This window comes from Thamnophis sirtalis, unplaced genomic scaffold, assembly GCF_051295495.1.
Source record: "Thamnophis sirtalis isolate CommonGarterSnake01/CBP01778 unplaced genomic scaffold, rThaSir2_p1.2 scaffold_11, whole genome shotgun sequence".
Classification (NCBI taxonomy): Eukaryota; Metazoa; Chordata; class Lepidosauria; order Squamata; family Natricidae; genus Thamnophis; species Thamnophis sirtalis.
Window position 1 is genome coordinate 13,114,100 of NW_028261391.1, and position 23,505 is coordinate 13,137,604.

General features: G+C 40.5%; 1 protein-coding gene across 5 annotated transcripts in view; it reads right to left on the reverse strand.

Moving 5' to 3' along the window:
• Positions 1–23,505, reverse strand: part of NAALADL2 (N-acetylated alpha-linked acidic dipeptidase like 2) — an 897,010-nt gene that overhangs the window by 95,508 nt on the left and 777,997 nt on the right. For all 5 annotated transcript variants that reach the window (XM_087725225.1, XM_087725222.1, XM_087725221.1 and 2 more), the window contains exon 11: positions 4,470–4,565. In XM_087725225.1, coding sequence (XP_087581351.1) covers positions 4,470–4,565 — 96 coding nt within the window. The remainder of the gene's footprint in view (positions 1–4,469; positions 4,566–23,505) is intronic.

Below are 23,505 nucleotides of genomic sequence, written 5' to 3' on the forward strand. Positions count from 1 at the left end.
CTACCCAGCATGCTGCTTTGGGAATCATGGAATAGCAATAGCAATAGCAGTAGACTTATATACCGCTTCATAGGCCTTTCAGGCCTCTCTAAGCGGTTTACAGAGAGTCAGCATATTGCCCCCAACAATCTGGGTCCTCATTTTACCCACCTCGGAAGGATGGAAGGCTGAGTCAACCCTGAGCCGGTGAGATTTGAACCGCTGACCTGCTGATCTAGCAGTAGCCTGCAGTGCTGCTCTTAACCACTGCGCCACCTTGGCTCTTAGGAAGGAACACCGATATTGGTGTTCCATTTTATAATGCTTTTTATTATTTTCCTTTATTCATTTGCAATTGAAGGAATGGAGATTTCCCCTTTTATTTTTTCCATACATCATGAGTGACAGAATTGAAGAAGGAAAGCAAGAAAAACAATAAGGCATCAACTTAAAGAAAAAGGATTTGAAATTTAGTAGTTTTGATATCTGCGAACTTTCTTCCTACAAATAGTGAAAGCCTAATGGAAGCTCTTGATAAGACAAAAAGAAGATCTTGACTGTTTTCTGAGGAGGATGTGGCATACTCTGCAGGGCCTCAAAATGTATCTTTAGAATTATATTTGCACAACATTTGAAAAGTATAGAGATTCCTATTGATGAGAAGGTGATAAGAAAATATTAGAATGTGCAGAAATGAAAAGATTAACATTAAAAATTAAGGAGAAAGAGCCCAGTGTTGGGGCATTCAAAACTGGAGGCAAGCTGTTCCACTGATTAATTGTTCTAACTGTCAGGAAATTTCTCCTCAGTTCTAAGTTGCTTCTCTCCTTGGTTAGTTTCCACCCATTGCTTTTTGTTCTACACCCAGGTGCCCTGGAAGATAGTTTGACTCCCTCTTCTTTGTGGCAACCCCTGAAATATTGGAACACTGCTATCATGTCTCCCCTAGTCCTTCTTTTCATTAAACTAGGCATACCCAGTTCCAGCAACCATTCTTCATATGTTTTAGTCTCCAGTCCCCTGATCATCTTTGTTGCTCTTCTCTGCACTCTTTCTAGAGTCTCCACATCTTTTCTACATCGTGGGGACCAAAACCTAAGGCAGTACTCCAAGTGTGGCCTTAGCAAGGCATTATAAAATGGCATTAACACTTCATGTGATCTTGATTCTATCCCTCTGTTTATATAGCCTAGAACTGTGTTGGCTTTTTTGGCAGCTGCTGCACACTGCTGGCTGATATTTAAATGGTTGCCCACTAGGATTCCAAGATCCCTTTCACAGTTACTACTATTGAGCAAGGTACTACTTATACTGTACCTGTGCATTTCGGTTTTGTTGCCTAAATATAGAACCTTTCTCTTTTCACCATTGAATGTTAATTCAACTATAATAATTATAATAATAATTATAATTATAATAAACCTAATTGAATTATAATGTTAATATGAATGTGAAAGATGTGGCAAAAGAGGAACAATGTTGCACAGAGATGTTTGTACCCAGACAACACACTGCTTAAGGAAAGATGGAATGTTTATTTTTGTAACTTAAAAATAATAAAACTTTTTATTTATAACTCTTTTTTTAAATGTATCTTTAGGATGTAAGGACACAATCATGATTCTATGCCATTGACTCATGTAAAAGGATTAAAGAGAGTTATGAATTTCTTTGCTGGTTCATTTCAGAAAAAAGAAGGTTTGAAATAATAGAAAATAATTGTAGCTCAGGGTTTGTTTTTTTTAAGGTTATTTACCTGAGGAATTTAAAAAAAACCAATTCTGCCTTTACTAAATGGAATTTGGGAGAAATGCTATGCTTTGTTCAGATGCATTAGGCACAATTTCATTTGGCTGATCTCCATCAAGTGACAGGGCTAATTGTACCTCTTCAATGTCTACCTGGATATTTTTTTCAACTAAGGTTAACCTGAAAGACCAATGCAAGGTGAGTGCAGGGACTTTGACTAATAACTCCCCAATAGCATACAAGATTGAACTAAGCTTCAGCTAATATGGTCTGTGCATAAAGATCTTGTTCTTATCTATTAATTTCATGGAATTTTTGAAGCCTAAATGGAAATTGGAATGATAATCCCACCTTAAATTGAAGGGATTTTTAAAATATATTATCGAATAATCTTGAATTCTCAAATGTAATGACAGGGTTCTGAAGGTATGGGGAAAAACAATTCACAGCTTTATTGCCAGATGGAAACTATCTAAATTCTTGCCTCAAGAAGTTGTGAATTCTCCAACACTGGAAGTTTTAAAGAATATGTTGGATAACCATTTGCCTGAAGTGATGAAGGGTTTCCTGCCTAAGCAGGGGGTTGGACTAGAAGACCTCCAAGGTCCCTTCCAACTCAGTTATTCTATTATAAACTTCTACCTTCTTAATAGCACTGTAGCAGCTCAGCTGAGCTTGTAGAATTTGCTATTGATATAGGACATTCTGTTACACAAAGATCAACAAAAAATAGTGAAGCTTGTATTAGAGACAATAAATAAAATACCTAGCATAGTGAAGATAAAGGATAGCTGTAGAACAATGCTAAAATCATGCACTTATGTCTATCCTAAAAGGAATTCCTTGAAGTAGAAGTTTCTTTTTGATTCATTTTTTTCTAAATTAAAAAAAAATGTTTTTCAAAAAAAAAATATTAGAGAGCTATAAAAAGTACAATGCAAAGTATATAGTTATATAATGTTAAAAATCCTATCTACAATATAGTGATTAAAATAAGCTAGCCATTAAAAGAGAAAAAAGAATACATAATATTATGTTTATATGTAATATAACACAAACAATTCATGTCATATCAATTTGCTAAGGATAAGGGATTAATTCAATCCTTAAACTTATAATTAAATGTAGACTATTCAGAAACATAATGCTACTTTTTTTTCATTTTTGGAATATAAAGATTTTTCAGAAAGGATTTAAAAACATCTTAAATCTACTCTGTAATATGGGGAAGATATATCTCTTTTCATTTATTAGGATTGTCCTTTGCTGAGCCCCAAATTTGATAAAGCAAAGAAAAACAAGATCAAATGTTACATTTTGCCACTATAATTTAACATTTCAATTATGTTGTTCATTATCACAGTTCTTTCAAAATTTCCTTAAAGGTATGCTATAACCTGAATCCAAAATGGAGCTATGGCTGGACAGGACTAAATCACAGAAGTTAAAAAAAAATCTTAAGACCAAAAAGTTCATATGCAGCGTTTTGAAAACATTAAACACAGATAAGCATTATCCATTTTTTTTAAATCACAAGAAACATATATTTCTTAAGACTTGGATACATTGATTTTCCAAGACTAGATCATTTCCAAGATTAAATCTGGGACTGAAGGAAGATTACCACCTTTCTCCAATTCAGCACACATGTATTGTCTGTTCTACTTGAGTTGTTTCGTAGTTCATAAAAGACAAATACTTTTTTCTCTGGACAAAAAAGAGCTGTGTATAATCTTTTCCTGTCCCCGTGAAAAGTATGACTCATCTTGGAATATTAAATGCAGGAGATATTTGGTATTGACCTTGTGTGTTAAAAACTGTTGTGGCCCGCGGAGCTGGCAGCAGAGTTGGACAGAGAGGAGGTTGGGGAAGGCTCAGACGAGGGCTCTGCATCGGAGGCAGAGGTGGGGCCAAGGCCGTCTGGCAGTTCTCAGCTGCTTTCAGAGCTAGGCAGCAGTGAGGCAGAAGAACAGTTGGAGCCTGTTCCCAGTGTATGCATGTGCAGAGCTGCCAGAAGAAAAGAACAACTAAGAAATCAGGGTCAACTTGGGAGTAAAGCCACAGATGGACGGTGTTTGACCCCTCCCAGAGGAAATAAAAGAGAAGTGAAAGGGGAGTGGGCTTTTGCAGGAAACAATTCATTCGTTAGTTCGTTTCAGGAGTGTGAAGATCTTCCTATGAATCTCAGGGACTCTGTGCCATGTCTCTCCTTGCACAGCACTGCATTTGGAAAATTTTTACATGGCAGCTTTCTGAGTAAAGGTGATAACTTCATCTTTGAAAGACTGTTTACCAGACTTTTGCTGAATGTGAATGAGAGGAATTCACATTTGTTTAATAAAAGGGGTTTTGTTGGGATCAGGAATCTGCTTTGTACTTTTTGGGTGAGAACAAAAACAATTTTACATCCGCTCTTCCAGTGAATGAGTGAATAAATACTTTTATGCCTGAATTTGGAAACTTCCTTATTCTGAATCCTGAAACACAAGCCTTAAGCCTCAAATCTTATACTTAACTTCTTGGGAGTTAGCCCCACAAGTTCAATGGGACTTTCTTTCAAAAGAATGATGCACAGAATAATACTGCGGCTGCCTTTAAATCATCAATCAGACTGTCAGTACAGGATCATCAATAAAAACTTTCAAACACCCCTGAAAACAGTGAATTATTCATTCACGATTGGTTCACATGAAATAAATACTTATCTCACTGCGGAGAGGAGACATCTTAATTGCCTTTACCTTAGTGATGGATTCGTGCAGGCGGAAGGGAGAATCCAGCTTTGTGGATATTGTTGAAGACACAGGGAAAACAGCCTCAGAAAGAAAACTTGCTGTCTGTGTAAGAGGGAGAAGGAGAAACCTTTTAAGACTTCATATTGATTTCCTTCCTTCGAAGCTTTATTGGCTTTTGTCTATGGTTTAAAGGATTTCAATTTTTTTTTAAAGATTGTGTTGATGATTAGACTTCATTTCAGTGATCCAGTTTACTCATTTCAACACACTGTTTCAGAAACAATGAACTATATTTTTCTTTTTAAAACAAATAAATAAACAAGACACTTATAACGGCATCCATTTTCATGTGTGCATGTCACTCGTGGAATGCATTTATTGTATATTTTCATCTGAAGGAGAAAGCAATATATACTAATAATCCTAAATTTCAAAAGGCAGAGATTAAAGTTAAAGGTAAAGGTTCCCCTCACAAACATATGTGCTAGTCGTTCCTGACTCTAGGGGGCGGTGCTCATCTCAATTTCAAAGCCAAAGAGCCAGGACTGTCTGAAGACCTCTCCGTGGTCATGTGGCTGGCATGATTAAACACCGAAGGTGCATGGAACGCTGTTAGCTTCCCACCAAAGGGAGTTCCTATTTTTCTACTTGCATTTTTACGTGCTTTCAAACTGCTAGGTTGGCAGAAGCTGGGACAAGTAACAGGAGCTCACTCCGTTACGCGGCACTAGGGATTCGAACCACTGAACTGCCGACCTTTCTAATTGACAAGCTCAGTGTCTTAGCCATTCAGCTACCACGTCCCTCAGTTAGGAGATTATGTAGACCAAAGTAAATAATCAGCTCCACATTAAGGCCAAACTACTTTTATTCATATTGGTTATAGAAACAGAACGTTGCAAGTTTGTCTGTGCTTTGCCTACAACAATCAAGACAGAGTCTGTGTGAAAAAGAAAGTTTTTTTTTAAAAAAAGAGATAGTTCTAGTGAAAAAAAATTAAACTCACAATAGAATAAAAACTGCAATTAGTAATGAAGCAACAGAGGGATTTCCCACAATTAATCAAGCATGAGATGGTCTTGAGAGATTTGCAAAGCATGAGAGGAAAGGGTAAAACATATTTGTGGCAGGTAATGTATTCCCAAGGGACAGGATACTACAGATATTCAGTTCATTTTAAGAGAACAAATTATGCAATTAGTGTTCCTCAGGTTCCTACTCCATAGCAGCTCTTTGCTCAAAGGAAGTCGTCGTCCTCCTCCTCCTCCTCCTCCTCCTCCTCCTCCTCCTCCTCCTCCTCCTCCTCCTCCTCCTCCTCCTCCTCCTCCTCCTCCTCTTTCTCCTCATTTTTGCTTCTTCTGCTACTCCTTCTCCTCTTTCTTATATATATATATTACAACCCCTGGTATGCCCAAATATGGGAGGAAGATCACTACTTCCATTCTCTGTCCTTCGGCTCGTCACAAGAGACCATCCAGACAGAGACCATCCAGACAGCCTGTGCTGTATTGCCTTAGAGGCAATAGAGTACAGGCTCGATTCCCAGTAAGGGTATGGCTAGCTGATGAGAGCTAAATAGCTTGAAATACATCTATACTAGTCTCCCTTTATTTATTTATCAGCACAAATATAACAAATGTAACAAAAAGGCAACAGTAAAAAAAATATTGGTTTCTGTCTGGATGGTCTCTTGTGACGAGCTGAAGGACAGAGAGTGGAAGTGTGACCTTCCTCCCATATTTGGGCATACCAGGGGTTGTGACTTTAAATATATACCTCTCACCCTGGCTGGCTGATAAGGAGTCGAGCTGTGTAGCTCAATGGTTAACACATCTGCCTAAGAGGCAATAGAGCACAGGTTCGATTCCCAACAAGGGTGTGGCTAGCTGATGAGAGCTAAATAGCTTGAAATAGATCTATACTAGTCTCCCTTTATTTATTTATCAGCACAAATATAACATACATACATACATATATACATACGTATATATGTATGTATGTATCACATTTTATATATATATATATATATATATATATATATATATATATATATATATATATATATATATATATATATATATATATATATATATATATATATATATATATAAAATGTGAGCGCACTGAAGCATAGCAAAAGGATAAACATTCCCGGAGTCCTTCGGGAGTGGGCGGCATACAAGACCAATAAACTATTACTACTAAAAAAAAAAAAAAAGACATAACGGGGAAAACAGGACATTTTGATTGCAACTTGTAATTACACACAGCTACAGAAGATAATGCAGGCGTGACTCCACTGAGGGGCAAAATTTTTGCAAAAGGAGCTTAGCATGAATCAAATTAATATTAGATTCAGCCAGAAAGAAGCACATCAAAACCAATATATATTTCTTGGTTTTAAGCAGACATAAATGCATGCTGAATAAAACTAACAGAGATCAATTCAGCCCAATAAATTATTATCCATTTACACAGCTAATCTAATACATATCTTAATGCATATAAAGATCTTGGAACAGCTAGCTGAAATTACTGAGGTTTCATAGATTTCTTTCATTAAAATTTTACATTTGCACTCATAACTATATATGTGTTTTCAAGCATGTTTGTTAATATGATCTTGTTGAAATGTTAAACATTAAGAATTTGATGAAATTTCCTTTTGATGGGTTACATTTTCTGTCCTTTTCCATATTAGAGATAGCTGCACACATGTTTATCACATGTGTGATAACTTCTTTTCAAACTAAAAAAAAAAGATATTAAACTCCTAACTCCTTCTCCATGAAACAATGTTCTGGGGGGCGCCGTTCTGAAGCTTTGTTAGCTTGGCAATATATTTAAAAGAAAAAGGGAACTGGATCTGAACCAACATTCTGGATTTATACCGATGGGGGCGTATAATATTATAATATTAGCAGCTTTATCTGGGAGTCATTTCCTAATGATCTCGGTCTAGAATCTGATCTTTTTATGGCAGCTGTATAGCAGATCAATGCTTTTTTATTGTTGCAATACTCAATGCCCACTCTCTGTTGATGTATTTTCGATGTGTGTGTGTGTGTGTGTGTGTGTGTGTGTGTGTGTGTGTGTGTGTAAATATGCAACAGAATTCTCCACTTTAACATCCATATATACTATGTGAAACCAGTACATTTTCATAATTTACTGCAATCAGAAGGATTAATGGTATTACAGATTAACAGAATTGGAAGGGATCTTGTAGGTTATCTAGTCCAGCTCCCCCACCCAAGCAGGAGACCCTACACCATCTCTGACAAATGGAAGTCCAATCTCTTCTTAAAAGCCTCCAGTGATGAAGCTCCCACAATTTTCGAAGGCAAGCTGTTCCATTGGTTGAAAATTTCTCCTTATTTCCAGGTTGAATATCTCCTTGATCAGTTTCCATCCATTGTTCCCTTGTCTGGCCTTCAGGTGCTTTGGAAAATAGCTTGACCCCTTTCTCTCTGTGGCAACCCTTCAAATATTAGAACACTGCTATCATGTCTCCCCTGGTCCTTCTCTTCACTAGATTAGCCATGCCCAGTTCCTGTAACCGTTCTTCATAAGTTTTAGCATCCAGTCCCCTAATCATCCTCATTGCTCTTTTCTGCACTTTTTCTAGAGTGTTGCTTTATTTATGCATTTAAAACATTTACACATCCACCCATCTTCCAACTTACTCTGGGCAGCTCCCAATCAAAAGTGAAAACAACAGGTAAAATCCCATTAAAACTATAGAAGTAAACAGATTAAACTATTAAAGACAATAGAGAGCTGGCACCAAGTCAAACTTCTAGTGCGCAATTATCCCATCTACTCCCAGTGCTTAGGGGAATATATTTTACTGGATGGGCTGCTTATTGTTCTTCCCAAAGTAAGAACATTGTCCCTATATAATAAGCACCTGTATTTGAGGAACACATTTCTAAAAGTCTCCTGACAAAAGTCAGCTGTCAGATGCTAAACTCCTTATATTCACATTTACTTGAGACCTGAATTTAGGGGATGATTAATGTCAAAATGATGATTAATTCATTCTTTACTTGCCAGAAAGCTCTTTACTTTGCTGTGAAGTGTAGAAATGAAAGCTTTGGGGTTTAAAAGTAATATTAATGCTGCTTGAAAATTTAACAGGATTGATTTGTCATGCCTGGCATCTCATAATGTGCCTGCTTGCTTCTGAGAACTTGGACTCTACCCTGGGGCTTTGATTGCTTTATGTTTTGCTAGCTGAAAGAGACAGAAAGTTAAAAAAAAACCTTCTTCTTGAGGCATCTTATCTCTTCTTTGTAAAGAGCCTAGCTTGACTAAACATGTTTAGACAATTGTGACATTTCAAGAGAAATATACCTTTGGCACGGGTCTGTGCAGGCTTTCAGCCTCACCAAGTGTCATGTATAATGTAAGCTAAGGTAAAGGTTCTCCCGCACATGCGTGCTAGTTGTGTCTGGCTCTAGGGATCATGCTCATCTCTGTTTCTAAGCCAAAAAGCCAGCATTGTCCAAAGACATCTCCATGGTCATGAGGCCGGCATGACTAACCCAGGGGTGGATTCCAGCTTTTTATACTGCTGGTTCGCTCATGGACGCACTTCAGGCACACGGGCACTTGATGCATGCTAGGCGCAAATGAACAGTAGTAAAAAAAATGCTTCTGAGCATGTGCAGAAGCAAAAACCAAGATGGAGGCACCTATGGCGCCACCAATAGGACCAGTTCAGGGATATGGCTGGCCGAGTTACTGCTTATTCGGCCAAACCAGTCTGAACTGGTAGGAACCCACCTCTGGACTAAATGCCAAAAGCACACAGCGCACTGTTACCTTCCCAGCAAGATAGTCTCTATTTTTATACTTGCAATTTTTACGTGCTATCGAACTGCTAAGTTGGCAGAAGCTGGGACAAGTAACGAGAGCTCACTCCATTATGCAGCGTTAGGGATTCGAACTGCTGAACTGCCGACGTTCAGATCAACAAGCTCAGTGTCTTAGTCACTGAGCCACCACATCCCTTATATAATGCAAGCTACTATCTACCAACTTAGGTGGTTAAACCCATGTTCTCAAAACTGAGTCAATTTATAAGCTCTTTCTTGATGTTTCCCTCCCTTACTTTGGTCTTCTCAATTATCCACACCACTGGGCATTCTTAAAAAGGTTGTTTATGTGATAGGATCGATCATTCAAAGTTCTAGGGTATCTATTTGACTAAGACTGAATGCTTTAAAGATCTGTGTATAAATGGGGAGGAATTTATTTTGCTTTACTTCTTAAGGTGACAGTGTGATGAGTTGGAATATCAAATAGATTACTTAGACTGAGGTTCAAATATAACATGTTATTAATACCATGTTTTCCTGAAAGTAAGACCCTGTCATATAATTTTTGGCCACCAAAAAAGACACCAGGACTCATTTTTTTTTGGGGGGGGGTGCTGTCCACTGACACACTTCACTTGTGCTCATCGCCCCGGGCCTCCTTTTTGCTGTCACAGGCCTTCAGGAACTTCTTCGGCTTCAGATAGTTGCAACCAGGCCTCACACACTTTAGCCCATTTCTTCTGAAGACAGAAAGGCTTTCTTGAAGGCCTCTGTACCTGATAACAGAGCCCCAGTTCAATCCTGAGCTCTGTTATTGGCTACAGAGGCCTTCAGAAAACCCGGCTGCAGAAGAAATGGTCCAAGGTGTGTGACGCCTGGCTGCAACTATCCAAAGGTAAGTAGAAGGGCAGCTACACCACCCAATCCGCATTCCCATCCCTACCCTACCTTATTTTTTACCCATGCACCCTGGATTGTCCAGGGTCTTAATTAGGGCTTATTTTGGGGGTAAGATTTATATTGGGCACACATGTAAAAATCAAACTAGGACTTACTTTCTTAGTAGGTCATATTTTTGGGGAAACAGAGTAGATGCATTTGTGAAACATGCTAAACTGGTTTTATATTAACCTTGGTTAGATTTCTATGTGATTTATGGTATTGATTGTCAACCTGTGATCCATGGAGCCCTGGGGAGCTACGGTTTCATCATAGGGAGTCCAGAAAGGTTTGAAGAAATGTTATAATTTAAACCTTCAGTTAAGTCTTGCTGGTCTGTGGTCATGGCACAAAAGGGGTCTACAATGAAGGAAAGGTTGAGAATCACTAGTCTATGATGTTCTAATATTGCAGGTTTTTTTTTATTTATGCTTTGACAGATTCCAAACACCAGAAAATGGGTTAAAAGTAACTAAGTTGAATGCTTCATAAATGAACATCCTACAAGTTTGTCAAGAAACTCAATGACTTCTCTCTTGAGAAAATTCCATTTTTTAAAACTAAGTGATAAGTATTCCACATTCCTGTTTGCATACGGGAATATTCAGTCCCTGTCCTTGGTGCTGAAAAATTCCACTTACCTGCTAAATCCCAGATGAGAAATAATTGGTAACCTTCACCCTGAAGTTGTATGCTATATTTCCAGAATGAATACTCCTATAATTTCCTCCTTGCTCACCTAAATATTGCAACCATCTGTACCTTTTGTCCAACCTCCTTATCTTAGTGAAATACTGTTTTGCCAAATAGCAGGGCAGTGATCAGATGCCCAGGAAATTGGTTATTTTGGATGCAGAGATTTATACTTTATTTATTAGACAGTGATGGCGAAACTTTTAGACACCAAGTGCCCAAACTGTGCACGGTGCATGCCCGAACTGAAAGGTCTGTGTGCACGAACCCATGCATGCGCAAACGTGTGAACGCGCAGACATGTGCATGCATGGACATTGACATGCATGTGAACTGGCATGTGTGCATGCATGCACAGCAGAGACCCAAAAACCAGCTGGCCGGTGGCAGGTGGGACATCCCAACACCGGCAGCTCAGAAAGAGTTAAGATCTTTTTCTTTCACGAGCTTCTGTTTTGTCGCTTGCAGGAAAACAGAAGCACAGGAAAGAAACGCCACAGAGATCTGACCTGGGGCGATGGCACGCATGCAAGCAATGAGGGCTCCATGTGCCACTTCTGGCACACGTGCCATAGGTTCACCATCACGGGGTTAGACACACAAAGAATTTGCCTCCAGAACAGAAGCACTCAGTGTACTGGCAACAAATTCCTTGTTTGACTAACCACCCGTGGCCAAATAAATAATATAATAAATAAAAAAGAGAAGAAATGAATAAAGTTAAATAAAAAGAGACAACGAATACTCAAATAAGTAAAGGGATTTGAAGCTTGATTATTAGCTCCCACAAACCGATTTAAAAGCATAACATAAAAAGTGTACATATCAAGCAAGATAACACCCAAATTTAGCGCTTCAAGGTGCTACTTACCATTCATAAAGCCCTCCATGGTAGTAGATCTGACTATTTGAGAGACCGCCTTCTGCCAATTACCTCCCTGCGTCCCATCAGATCGCATAGAGTAGGCCTCCTCTGAATCCCATCTGCCAGTCAGTGCCGACTGGCGACTACGCGGAGGAGAGCCTTCTCAGTTGCAGCTCCGACGCTTTGGAACAATCTCCCCGTGGAGATTCGCACCCTCACCACCGTCCAGACCTTCCGCACAGCCCTCAAAATCTGGCTATCCAGTCAGGCCTGGGGATAAGACCTTAACCTCGCCCCACCCGAATGCTGAATGAATGTTGTGTTTTACTGGTTTATTTTTTTATTCACATTTTTCTTTTTTCTCGTGTTCTGTCTTGCACTCCCTCCCTATTAAGTGTAAGCCGCCCTGAGTCCCCTCAGGGAAAAGGGCGGCCTATAAATGTCAATAAACATTTAAACATTTAAACATAAACAATTTCTTACAAGTTCCCAGGAGCAACTTAATAAGGTCAGCAAGATTTTCCAAGGGTAACCAATTTCCACAGTATCCCCATTTCACATAGAAGCACCCAATAAACCACAACCCCAAGGATTTAATCAAAACCTGGAACCATGATCTCATGGTTCTTTTATGGTCAGGAGATTGAAAGACCCAATCTTGACAGTGTGCTGCAAAACTCTGGAAAAGGAATGGAACGTCTTTGACTATCACAGTGAGAAAAGCTTTGAAGCTACGTGAAGATTTTTCCCCTCCCCTACTTCTCCTTTATTCAGTAAACAGAAGGAATAAGGTTGGCTCAGAAAAAAGCTCTAAACTTTTAGATGGTTTTTAGTATGAAGGAGAAATCAAAACATGTCAATAAACTCTTCAAAATAACAATGGACTTCCACGTTGTCATCCCAGGTACATGGTAATTCTAGTAAACTCTTGAAAAATTTGAAAACAAAAGAACACTTCTTGTACTTCCTACACACAACCTGGCACTTTCACTGTATTTTTGGGGAAAAAAAGAAGAGGCGAAGAGGCATTAAGCAAAGCAATAACAACATTTCTGTTGTTCGCAGTGTTTTGAGGAATATGGGGAGCTCATACATGATCTAAACTTACCCTTATAGCTTGTGTGTTCTGCTAACATTTTCTCTTTGGTGGAAATTCACATTACACATAAGCTTGATGAAACCTGTCCATTTGGGGGTTTAATAGGGTAAACTTAAAGGTAAAGGTTTCCCTCGCACATACATGCTAGTCGTTCCCGACTGTAGGGGGCGGTGCTCATTTCTATTTCAAAGCCAAAGAGCGAGCACTGTCCAAAAATATCTCTGTAGTCATGTGGCTGGCATGATTCAATGCTGAAGGTGCACGGAGCACTGTTACCTTCCCACCAAAGGTGGTCCCTATTTTTTCTACTTTCATTTTTTACATGCTTTTGAACTGCTAGGTTGGCAGAAGCTGGGACAAGTAAGGGGAGCTCACTCCATTACGCGGCGCTAGGGATTCAAACCACCGAACTGCCAACCTTTCTGTTCTACACGTTCTTAGCCACTGAGCCACCATATCCCTGGGGATTTGATTAGGTGCAATAGTTAGACTTATATACCGCTTCATAGGGCTTTCAGCCCTTTCTAAGCGGTTTACAGAGTCAGCATATCGCCCGCACAGTCTGGGTCCTCATTTCACCCACCTCGGAAGGATGGAAGGCTGAGTCAACCTTGAGCCTGGTGGGATTTGAACAGCTGAACTGCTGAACTGCAGTCAGCTGAAGTAGCCTGCAGTGCTGCATTTAACCACTGCGCCACCTCGGCTCTCCCCTTAAATCTCAGAGACCTCATTTGAATTCACAATGGGAGAAAGTGATCAGGATAACAAAGTGGTGTTTTTTTGAAAGAGCTCTCCACTGCATTGGTTTGGAGAGAAACAGTTGAACACAATAGGCAAAATACAATAGGCAAAATACAATAGGCAAGAATTGTATCAATGTAAAAAACAATGTTGGGACATGGTGGCTCAGTGGCTAAGACACTGAGCTTGTCGATCAGAAAGATCAGCAGTTCCCTTGAGCCGTTATTTGTCCCAGCTTCTGCCAATCTAGCAGTTCGAAAGCATGTAAAAATGCAAGTAGAAATATAGAGACCACCTTTGGTGGGAAGGTAACAGTGTTCCATGGCATTTGGCATTTAATCATGCTGACCACATGATCATGGAGATGACTTCGGATGGCGCTGGCTCTTCGGCTTTGAAACAAAGATGAGCACCGCCTCCTGGAGTCAACAACGACAAACATATATGTGCGAGGGGAACCTTTACCTTAAAAAACAATTCAAGTTGTACATCAGCTATATGTTTAAGATGTTTGGGAACCAATTAGACTTATGTTCTAAAAGCTCCAACAACATTCTTTGGAAACATGAAATACGATACATTTGAAAGTTTCCTAATTAATCATTATCAGAAGAGTTAATGAGGTTATATATTTTTTTAAATTATTCTTCCTCTGCAAGTCCTGGGCATGTGTGGTATGTATACAAGTAATATTTCAGGGGAAAGAACACTAACTAATATAATTCATTATTAGAATAATGCTGCATGTCTCAGAGATTAGTCATTGCAACTATTCATCTTTATTTCAAATGTTTGTCAGGACTTGGTGGGCTGAATTGATTTATTTATGAGAAAAATCAGAGGTAAAATATTGCTGGGTTAGTCACAAATGCAGAAAAATTGTCAGCACTGAATAGATAATTGTCTATGTAGAACTTGAACTTGCCTTTCAAAGACCTAAGTGCTAATTTATTGGTAATATTTATGTCCTACTCCAATTGTAGTGAATAACTAACAATCCAAAGAAAACAAAGAAAAAAAAATAAAACAAGTAGCATAATAAGCCACCAAGAACAACTAAGGGCAAAAACATGCTCAAAAAATATAATTTCAAATTGTTTGCAATATTCACAATGGCAGCCAAGCAATGCTTTTTTCCAGAAATCAACAAATCCCACTCCTGAAGGTTATTCAAAGGAAAAATATAATCCCTCTCTATTCCTTTTATAATTTTTTGCAGCAGGAATTGTGGTAGACTTTACAGCCGTGACCCGACAATTGCGCGATAGACATATGTGCGCTGACAAAATAGCGCCGATTAAAACGCGACATCAAAATCACGCCGACAAATTCGCGATGATAAAATCGCGACGACAAAAGCGCGATGACAAGCACAATAAAATTGAAAAAAAATAGGGTTAGGGTTATAACGTACGTATTCATGTCCCACTATGTTAAAGGCCCAGCACATTCACTGGGCTTTCTATAGTTTCTTGATGACGTGATTTTGTCGGCGCACATTTGTCGGTGCGCTATTGTTGAAAATCAATTAGCAATTTTGACGGCGCTCATTTGTCCGTCACAGTTTTATCGGCGCTCATTTGTCCATCACGGTTTTCTCGGTGAACCCTGCTTGAATGTCTGAAGGAAGAAAAAGAGGTGGAATCGGAATATGTTTCACCTTGGCTTTTGGGGCCACCACAAAATAATCTATACTGTCCAGCTAGGGTGGAAAAATATATATATGTGTGTGTGTTTAAAATATTTGTTTTCTGCCAATAGGTCTTTATTTTAATCAGAGCAGATAAAAGAGCACTGGGCAGTTTACAAGGATAGCATGATTTCAACTTTCATCACAAGAATAAATAATTTTGTAACTTGCACCAAATGTTCTCTTCTTTCCATATCCCCTCTCCTATTAATAAACAAATTCATAAAACATCATCATTTCAGTCCTGCTGGTTTATTTGATCAAGCTTGAAATAGGTATGAGATCCAATTTGGTGTAGACATCTAGACAGAAACTGAGAAACTATGAGCTCTAGTTCAGCACTAGGCACAAAGCCATCTGGGTAACTTTGAGCCAGTCACTTTCTCTCAGCTCTAGGAAGGAGGCAATGGCAAACCATTTCTGAAAATCATTGCTAAAAAGAACTGCAGGGATCTGTCCAGGCAATTACATGGGAATTAAACATGATGGAATGGAAGGAATTAAAATATGGATAGGTTATTTGTCAATAATCCCACTGTTTAACCCTGCATTTTAGATCTATAATGTGCTGAATGCGCAGCAAATTTCTCCTCCTCCTCCTCCTCCTCCTCCTCCTCCTCCTCCTCCTCCTCCTCCTCCTCCTCCTCCTCCTCCTCCTCCCTAGCATATTCCTGCAGGTGCAGAGTCAACTTTTCAAATCATTGAACACCACTTTGCATGGTCAGCTGCATTTCCAGGGTGCAGGCCCATGGCTTACTTATCTTGCCATCTTTATTTTGGATGCCGGCTTTTGACTTCTAGTTGGTAGATAGACTTGGCCACGGTGGAAGGTGCTGCTCTCTGGACATGTCCATACCAGCAGAGTCAGCCTTCTCTCCTCTTCACTATAATTGGTGCTACACAGGGGTGGGTTTCAACTGGTTTGCGGTGGTCCCCGTGAACCGGTTGGTCAGCGAACCCGGAAGTAACTAACTTCCGGGAACGGCGAAGGGCCCACCCGCCCGCGCTGCTTACCCAGTTTTGATGAGTTCTGCACTTCCACACATGCGCAGGATGCATACAGCACCTGCACGATCCTCCAGGAGCAGCTGGAGCATCACACAGACGCTAGTACGCATGCGTGCACTGTGTGTGTGCACGAGGACGCCGCCGGCCCCCATTCCAACCAAACTGGTTGGAACGGGGGGAGAAACCCACCCCTGGTACTACATCAAAATGTTGTCGAATAGTGTCATTTGTGATGTGGTCAAGAAGGGAGATGCCCAATATCCAACAGAGCATTCACATTTCCATGGCAAGGAGATAGCGTTCGGTCCCTGTTGTTGCTGCCCAGGATTCAGTGCCCTACAGTGCAGCAAACTCCATAGATTAAATCACACCTTCCTAATTAGCACAGACATCCCACAAAAGCCACATCGACTAAGCATCTACAATGTCTTGAATCCAAATGGAAAAACATTGCTCCGAAAAATAGTATGGTGAATCAAACAACTGACTAAAAACTTGAATGCAAGATTTCTTATAATTTAATCCCAAGCAACCATTTTTAGAGATAATGATTCAAAGAGGTTCTATTATTCATCCAAGCAATATAAACAATTGCAGAGCTATTACAGTGGAGCTATTCAAACAAATAGAGGCAGCCTTCCCCAGATTCCTCTACTTGGGATTTCGGACAGGCAGAGATTGAAATTAATCTCTGCTTTTCCCCATTCCAACAGTTCTAGCTGCACATTTAGTTAATGAGGGCCTCTTCAGTCTTAATGCATAATTTTGCTTTTGCTCGACTATTTTTCACAAGCACAAAACACTGGAGTAATGTTGAGCAATCAAGGAAGGAAATAATTTTTTGTTGCCGAAGGAAGCCTGAAGTGTATTGGGGTGGCACAGTTTAATTTATACAACTTTCCTTACAGACAGTTTCCCAACTTTCAGGGATTATTTTAAATACATCTCAAGAGTTAGCTGCAGTTAATAGCAGACTGGAAAGCTGCCCAAAACATATGAAGATTATCTAATCTAGCTGATAAGACAAAGGTTTTCCATCCGGCTTCTGGGCTCCTAAACTGACATCAGCTGACATTGATCAATGCTTCTCTCCCTTCAAACAAATGCCTGAAAATAAACTCCTGTCACCTAACAGCTGAAGTGAAACACGGAAGGGCTGCAAGACAGATAGGAGCAAATCCAAAGAATTCATCGACAGATGTCACAGTCCTGCAAGCAGAACCACCCACTTTGCCTTGTTCATAAGAAACAGCTTCAACAAGAGCAGAGCAAAGGAAAGGATAGCAAGTTAGGCTAAGATTAATCAGACGATACAAAAAATTCAGGCGGTGTGATGGGTCAGTGATGAAAGATACTGAGTTTATAAACTGGAATACTGACTTGGGTTTGAGACCTGAATTCCTGTTGTCGCCTGCCAGCAGGCAGTGGAGCTGGCAGAGTCGGACGGTGAGGAGGTTGGGGAGGAGCATAGGCCAGACTTGGAGGCTGGGAAAGGCTTGGATGAGGGCTCTGTGTCAAAGGCAGCGCTGGGGCCGAGGCTGTCTGGCAATGATCAGATGCCTACAGAGCTAGATAGCAGTGAGGCAGAGGAACAGCTAGAGACTGTTCCCAGTGTGCGCATGAGGAGAGCTGCTGGAAGAAAAGAACAGTTAAAGAACAGGGGTTGACTTGGGAGTAAAGCCACAGGTGGACAGTGAATGGCCCCTCCCATAGGAAATAAAAGAGGAGTGAAAGGGGAGTGGGCTTTTGCAGGAAACAATTTGTTCATTCGGTAGAGTCATTTCAGGAGTGTGAAGATCTGTCCATGAATCTCAGAGACCCTGTGCCCAGTCTTTCCTTGCACAGCACCTCATTTGGAAAATATTTACATGGCAGCTTTCCAAGATAGATAAGGTCTGTAGTCCTAAATATTCCTTTGAAAGACTGTTTGCCAGGCCTTGTGGAAGGTGAAGAGAGGAATTCACATTTGTTTAATAAAAGGGGTTTTGTTGGGAACAGGACTCTACCTTGTGCTTTTTGGGGAAGCCTAGGTCAGAACAATTTCAGACAATGGGGTGGGTTCCCATTCCTGTCCTAGCTCCTGCCCATCTAGCAGTTTGAAAAGATGCAAATGCGAGTAGATTAATAGATGCCACTTTGGTAGGAAGGTAACAGTGTTTCTGTGTGCCATTGGTGTATAACCATGCTGGCCACATGACAACACAGAAACGGAGATGAGCACCATGCCCTAGAAATGGACTCAACTGGACAGGGGAACCTTTACCTTTTTGCAAAAATTGGCATAGAAAAGGAAGGCAAACTTTGTTCGAAGCTCCTGTCATTTTAAGTGCATCTGTAGTATTAATGTTTTTAGCAAAACAAAAAACAAAAAAAACTGCTGCTCACTGGGCATAAAAGAAACCCAACCCAAGGACATATACAAAGTTTAATATATGAGCACGAAGTACACTTTAAAGTAAAAAGTCAGATCATAGTGGCCCTTTCTTCATAGCTGCATTGAAAGGAACAAAAGTAGGCAAGCATGCTTTGGTCTGCCCTCCTGATATCAAGAATGGCGACATGGTGAAATTTCTATTCTTAAAACAGGGTAAGATTAAAGAAGCAAAAAGTATACCCATTTCACTAGGATATCTTTAATGTTAGACTGGAATAAAATCAGAATCTTGGAAACTGTAAGGCAAATTTTCCACCTGCATTTATAGTTGTGTTTGTTAACACAGATTTCATCTGTATGTTTTCAAATGCTTCCTTGTTACCTGGAATACATAAGTATGACATAAAGGGGCCAACAGACCTATATTATAGCAATAGCACTTAGCACTTAGACTTATACAGGGCGGGGCATAACCTTTTCCTAGGGGGTCACAGCAAGATCGACAGCAGTTTACAACTTCCGCGACACCTCATTTTAAAGCCCATAAAAAACTGAATTGAATGAGCTATTAAATGTTAAATTTGCTTTAAGAATGGCTGGAAAATTCGATTCGGAAGAACAAAGGATCATTGACAGAATAAAATGCATTGCCTTTCGAGAGGCTCACGATGCTGGAGCGACGTTTATCAATCGAAAATGGATTGCAAACAAATTGAAACGTCATCCGGATTGGGTTACTGATAATTGGAACAAAACAGGTGTATGAATTATTTGTGTTGTTATTACAAGTGTTGCTGTGACCCCCTAGGAAAAGGTTATGCCCCGCCCTGTATACTGCTTCATGGTCTTTTACAGACCTCTCTAAGCTGTTTACAGAGTCAGCTTATTGCCCCCAATAATTTGGGTCCTCATTTTACCCACCTCAGAAGGATGGAAGGCTGAGTCAACCTTAATCTGGTGAGATTCGAACTGCCAAACTGCAGCTAGCAGTCAGCCGAAATAGCCTGCAGTACTACACTCTAACCACTGCGCCACCTCGGCTCTTTATATCTCATGAGTGTTTATGTCTATCCAGACTTCCATTCCTTTTCCAGTTTCCATGCAATTTCTCACACACTAATCCTAATTCTTCTCCTGCTTTGACCAGTGGGTTGGACTAGAAGACATCCAAGGTCCCTTCCAGTCCTAGGATTCTATGTTCTGTGCAATGAGCTCATTGAATGATGTTGTCTTTACAATGTTAATAGAAGAGAAATTAAGACAATCCGTTGCTGGAGTTTCCTGACTTTGTTTATTCTCCCATCAAATGACATGAGCCAATGGGAAAAATATCCACCTATGGCTGCCATTTATGTGAGGTACGATTAGGTAGGATATGACTACTAACAGATAGCTGGTGAGGTAGGTTTAGCCATCTGTCAAAACTTAGTCAGACTTAGTACCCATGCTTTTTCAAGGTTTGAGATTTGAGATTTGAGAAGTTTATTTATATGCCGCCCTTTTCCCTGGGGGGACTCAAGGTGGCTTACAACTCGAAAAAAGGGGGGGAAACAAACATTTAACACGTAGGACAGTACGTCATTAAAAAACACAACATTCATACCATTCGGGTGGGTTACAGTCTTTAGCCCCAGGCCTGACGGGATAGCCAGATTTTGAGGGCTGTGCGGAAGGTCTGGAGGGTGGTGAGGGTACGAATCTCCACGGGGAGATCGTTCCATAGGGTCGGAGCTGCCACCGAGAAGGCTCTCCTCCGCGTGGTTGCCAGTCGACATTGACCGGCAGATGGGACTCGGAGGAGGCCTAATCTATGGGATCTAATAGGTCGAGTGGAGGTGATTGGCAGTAGGTGAACACTGATTAGCCCTAGGCATAGAATACCCCTGTTTTGAAAAAATACAACACCTGTGCTTGGATGCAGCCTTGCTCTGATATTTTCCTCTTATGTCATATGAAGAGAATGGAAAGAGTTTCCCATTCTCTCCTTCCTTTCTTCCACATTTTCTTGTCAAGATTGGAGTGGTAATGGCAACTATCTAGTCTTACAAACAGCCATAGAAAAATGGCCATAGACCGATTCGATCACACAGGTTAGGTCTCCTCCGGATTCCATCTGCCAGCCAATGTCGGCTGGCGACTCCCCGGGGAAGAGCCTTCTCTGTTGCAGCGCCAGCCCTCTGGAACGATCTCCCCGTGGAGATCCGGACCCTTACTACCCTCCCGGCCTTCCGCAAAGCTGTTAAGTCCTGGCTGCTCCAGCAGGCCAGGGGGCTCTCGAAATATCCAGCCCCCCGGAAATTGTGACAGTTGTATATTTTAATATGTTGTTTGTATATTATCCCCCTCCCTTGTTTTATTGTAAGCCGCCCGGAGTCCTTCGGGAGTGGGCGGCATACAAATCAATAAAACTATAACTAAACTATAATCACTGGGAGCAGCATGAAGCAACCAGGAAAAAAAAAGGTGGGGTGTCAGGACCATAGATACAAGTACTTTTTTAATCAGTCACAGAAGTGAAAAGGAAGACATTAATCTAGTATGATAAATAATAATATAAAAGCAGGGAATAATTGGGAGGGGAAGAAGACAAGGTGAGTATCATGCCTGCAAGCCATCTTTTCTTTTGGACTTCAAGCCTGCCACACTTTCTACTGTTTACTTTCTTTTGTGGGAAAATGAGAGGGGTGATATGTAGCCATAATAACATTCTTCTTTGAAAGCCAAGGTCATCTTTGTCTCTGCACCTAGCCGGAACTGGATGGGTGGAATCTGTCATCCTGGCAGTGGAAGATTGGACCATGTGATGGACTTGTGGGTGTTGGGACAGGATCTTGAACTTTCAACTGGGTGGGAAAATCTGGAAGCTTTCAGATTTGAGTTTTCCCAGATGTGCCAACGTGGCTCTCTTAATAAATTGGAACTTTGAGGAATCCTTTGCCTCAGAATCTGAATTAATTTTGGAACCCTGACATTGGGTTAATACATATTGTGTCATCATCTTCACTGAATGAAGTGCCATAAATTTTGTCCATTGCAAGATTTGCATCACAAGTGCAATAACACTGTGGTGATGCAGCAGCTTAAGGACGCTGAATCTGCTGAGCTCTAGTAGCACTGTGGGATGGGGTGAGTTCTGACCACTTGCCTGTATCTTCTGCCCTGAGCACTTGGAAAACATTACTGCAAGTAGATAAATAGGTACCACTCTGGTGAGAAAGGCTATCTGCATAAGGAATGTTAGCTGGCACCGACCTATGGAAACATGAGTTGAGATCGGCAGAAGGGGCCCCAGAAGATGTCACTATCTGAACGCCACTAGCTGATGGTACAAATTAGTTCACACCCCGTGGCACACTGGATAAGCGCCCAGATTCAAAACTGAACAAACTAGCAATTAGGCTGTCAGAACTACTCTGTGAAGTGTAGATCTCCCTGACAAATGTATGCCATATGAAATAAATAAATAATAACTCTCCATCCAGCTAGAGACAAGTGGTTTTTAGTTACTTACTACATGTACAATATTTCTCTGAAACTTTCACATTTCTATTCCCTTCCATTTTGTTCATCGATGAAGTGCCTTCAAAAAACGAACAGCAATATCCTTCTTCCTACTGTTCCCCTCCCCTTCCCTAAAATGCTTGTGACTTTTGAGTCGTGTTCATATACCATGATTAATTGGATTTCTGCATTAACCTATTTTCTGCAAAATACATTGAGCCAGAAAGTAAGCTAACAGGCTCTTCCTGCAAGAACACACTGAATTATTATCTAGGATGCTAAACTATTATCCAGAACTAACAATAATTGAACATTGGATGCTGTACAAGCCTATTTGTGGGGGTTTTTTTTAACCCAGTTTTGCTCAGGAATATCATGCGTCAATATGTTGACCTGGTTCCTGTGTTTGTTCGATGTATTTAACCACTGAAAGAATTGAACAGGAAAGGATTGCATCCCATCAGTGGTGGGATTCAGCCAGTTCGGATCGGTTCCAGAAAACCAGTTATTAAATTCTCTCTCTCTCTCTCACACACACACACACACACACACACACACACCACTTTCAAAGTGGATCCTGGGTGTGTGCTGTGCTGCAATAGAGAAATGGACAATGCAGCGGCTGACGCAAGGGAAAGAGAAGGCTGATTTTCTTCTCCTTGCTTCTCCTCCTTTCCTCTGATATTTTGAGTCAGCCTCCTTCTTTCATGCCAGCTGCTCCGCTTCCCATTTCTCCATTGCAGCATAGCGCCCAGGATCCATTTTGATTTTGTGTGTGTGTAATTTAACAACAGGTTCATCCAGGGTAAGGTTGGCCATCATGGGAGGCTCTTCCTGCATGTACAAGAAGACGGAGAGTTGGAAGACGGGGATGGGTCACGCCTCCAATGACAGCCAATCTAACCCTGGGCAAACTGGTTGTTAAATGATTTGAATCCCACCACTACATCCCATCCAAAGCCACATTATATGCATATACTTACATATAGAAATTTAAGGAAAATTAATGTGCCTCTCCTATTATTTACCCTAGTTCAAGATCGTATGTGATTATAGATTAAATCATGGTACATAGTCCTTGCTTTGCAATCACATTTGGGGGCCAGTCACGAAGTGAATAACCACACGACTGTGATGGACTTATGAGCTCACTTCCCTCCAGTCATTAAGCAAATGACCATGGAACTTAAGTAAAACGACACATGACGATGACTTATAATTTTAATTTTGCACTTAGCAACAACATGCAGACAGCAGAATAGAAGAGAACTGGAGAAGATAATAAAATGTAAAGACCTGCTAATAGAAA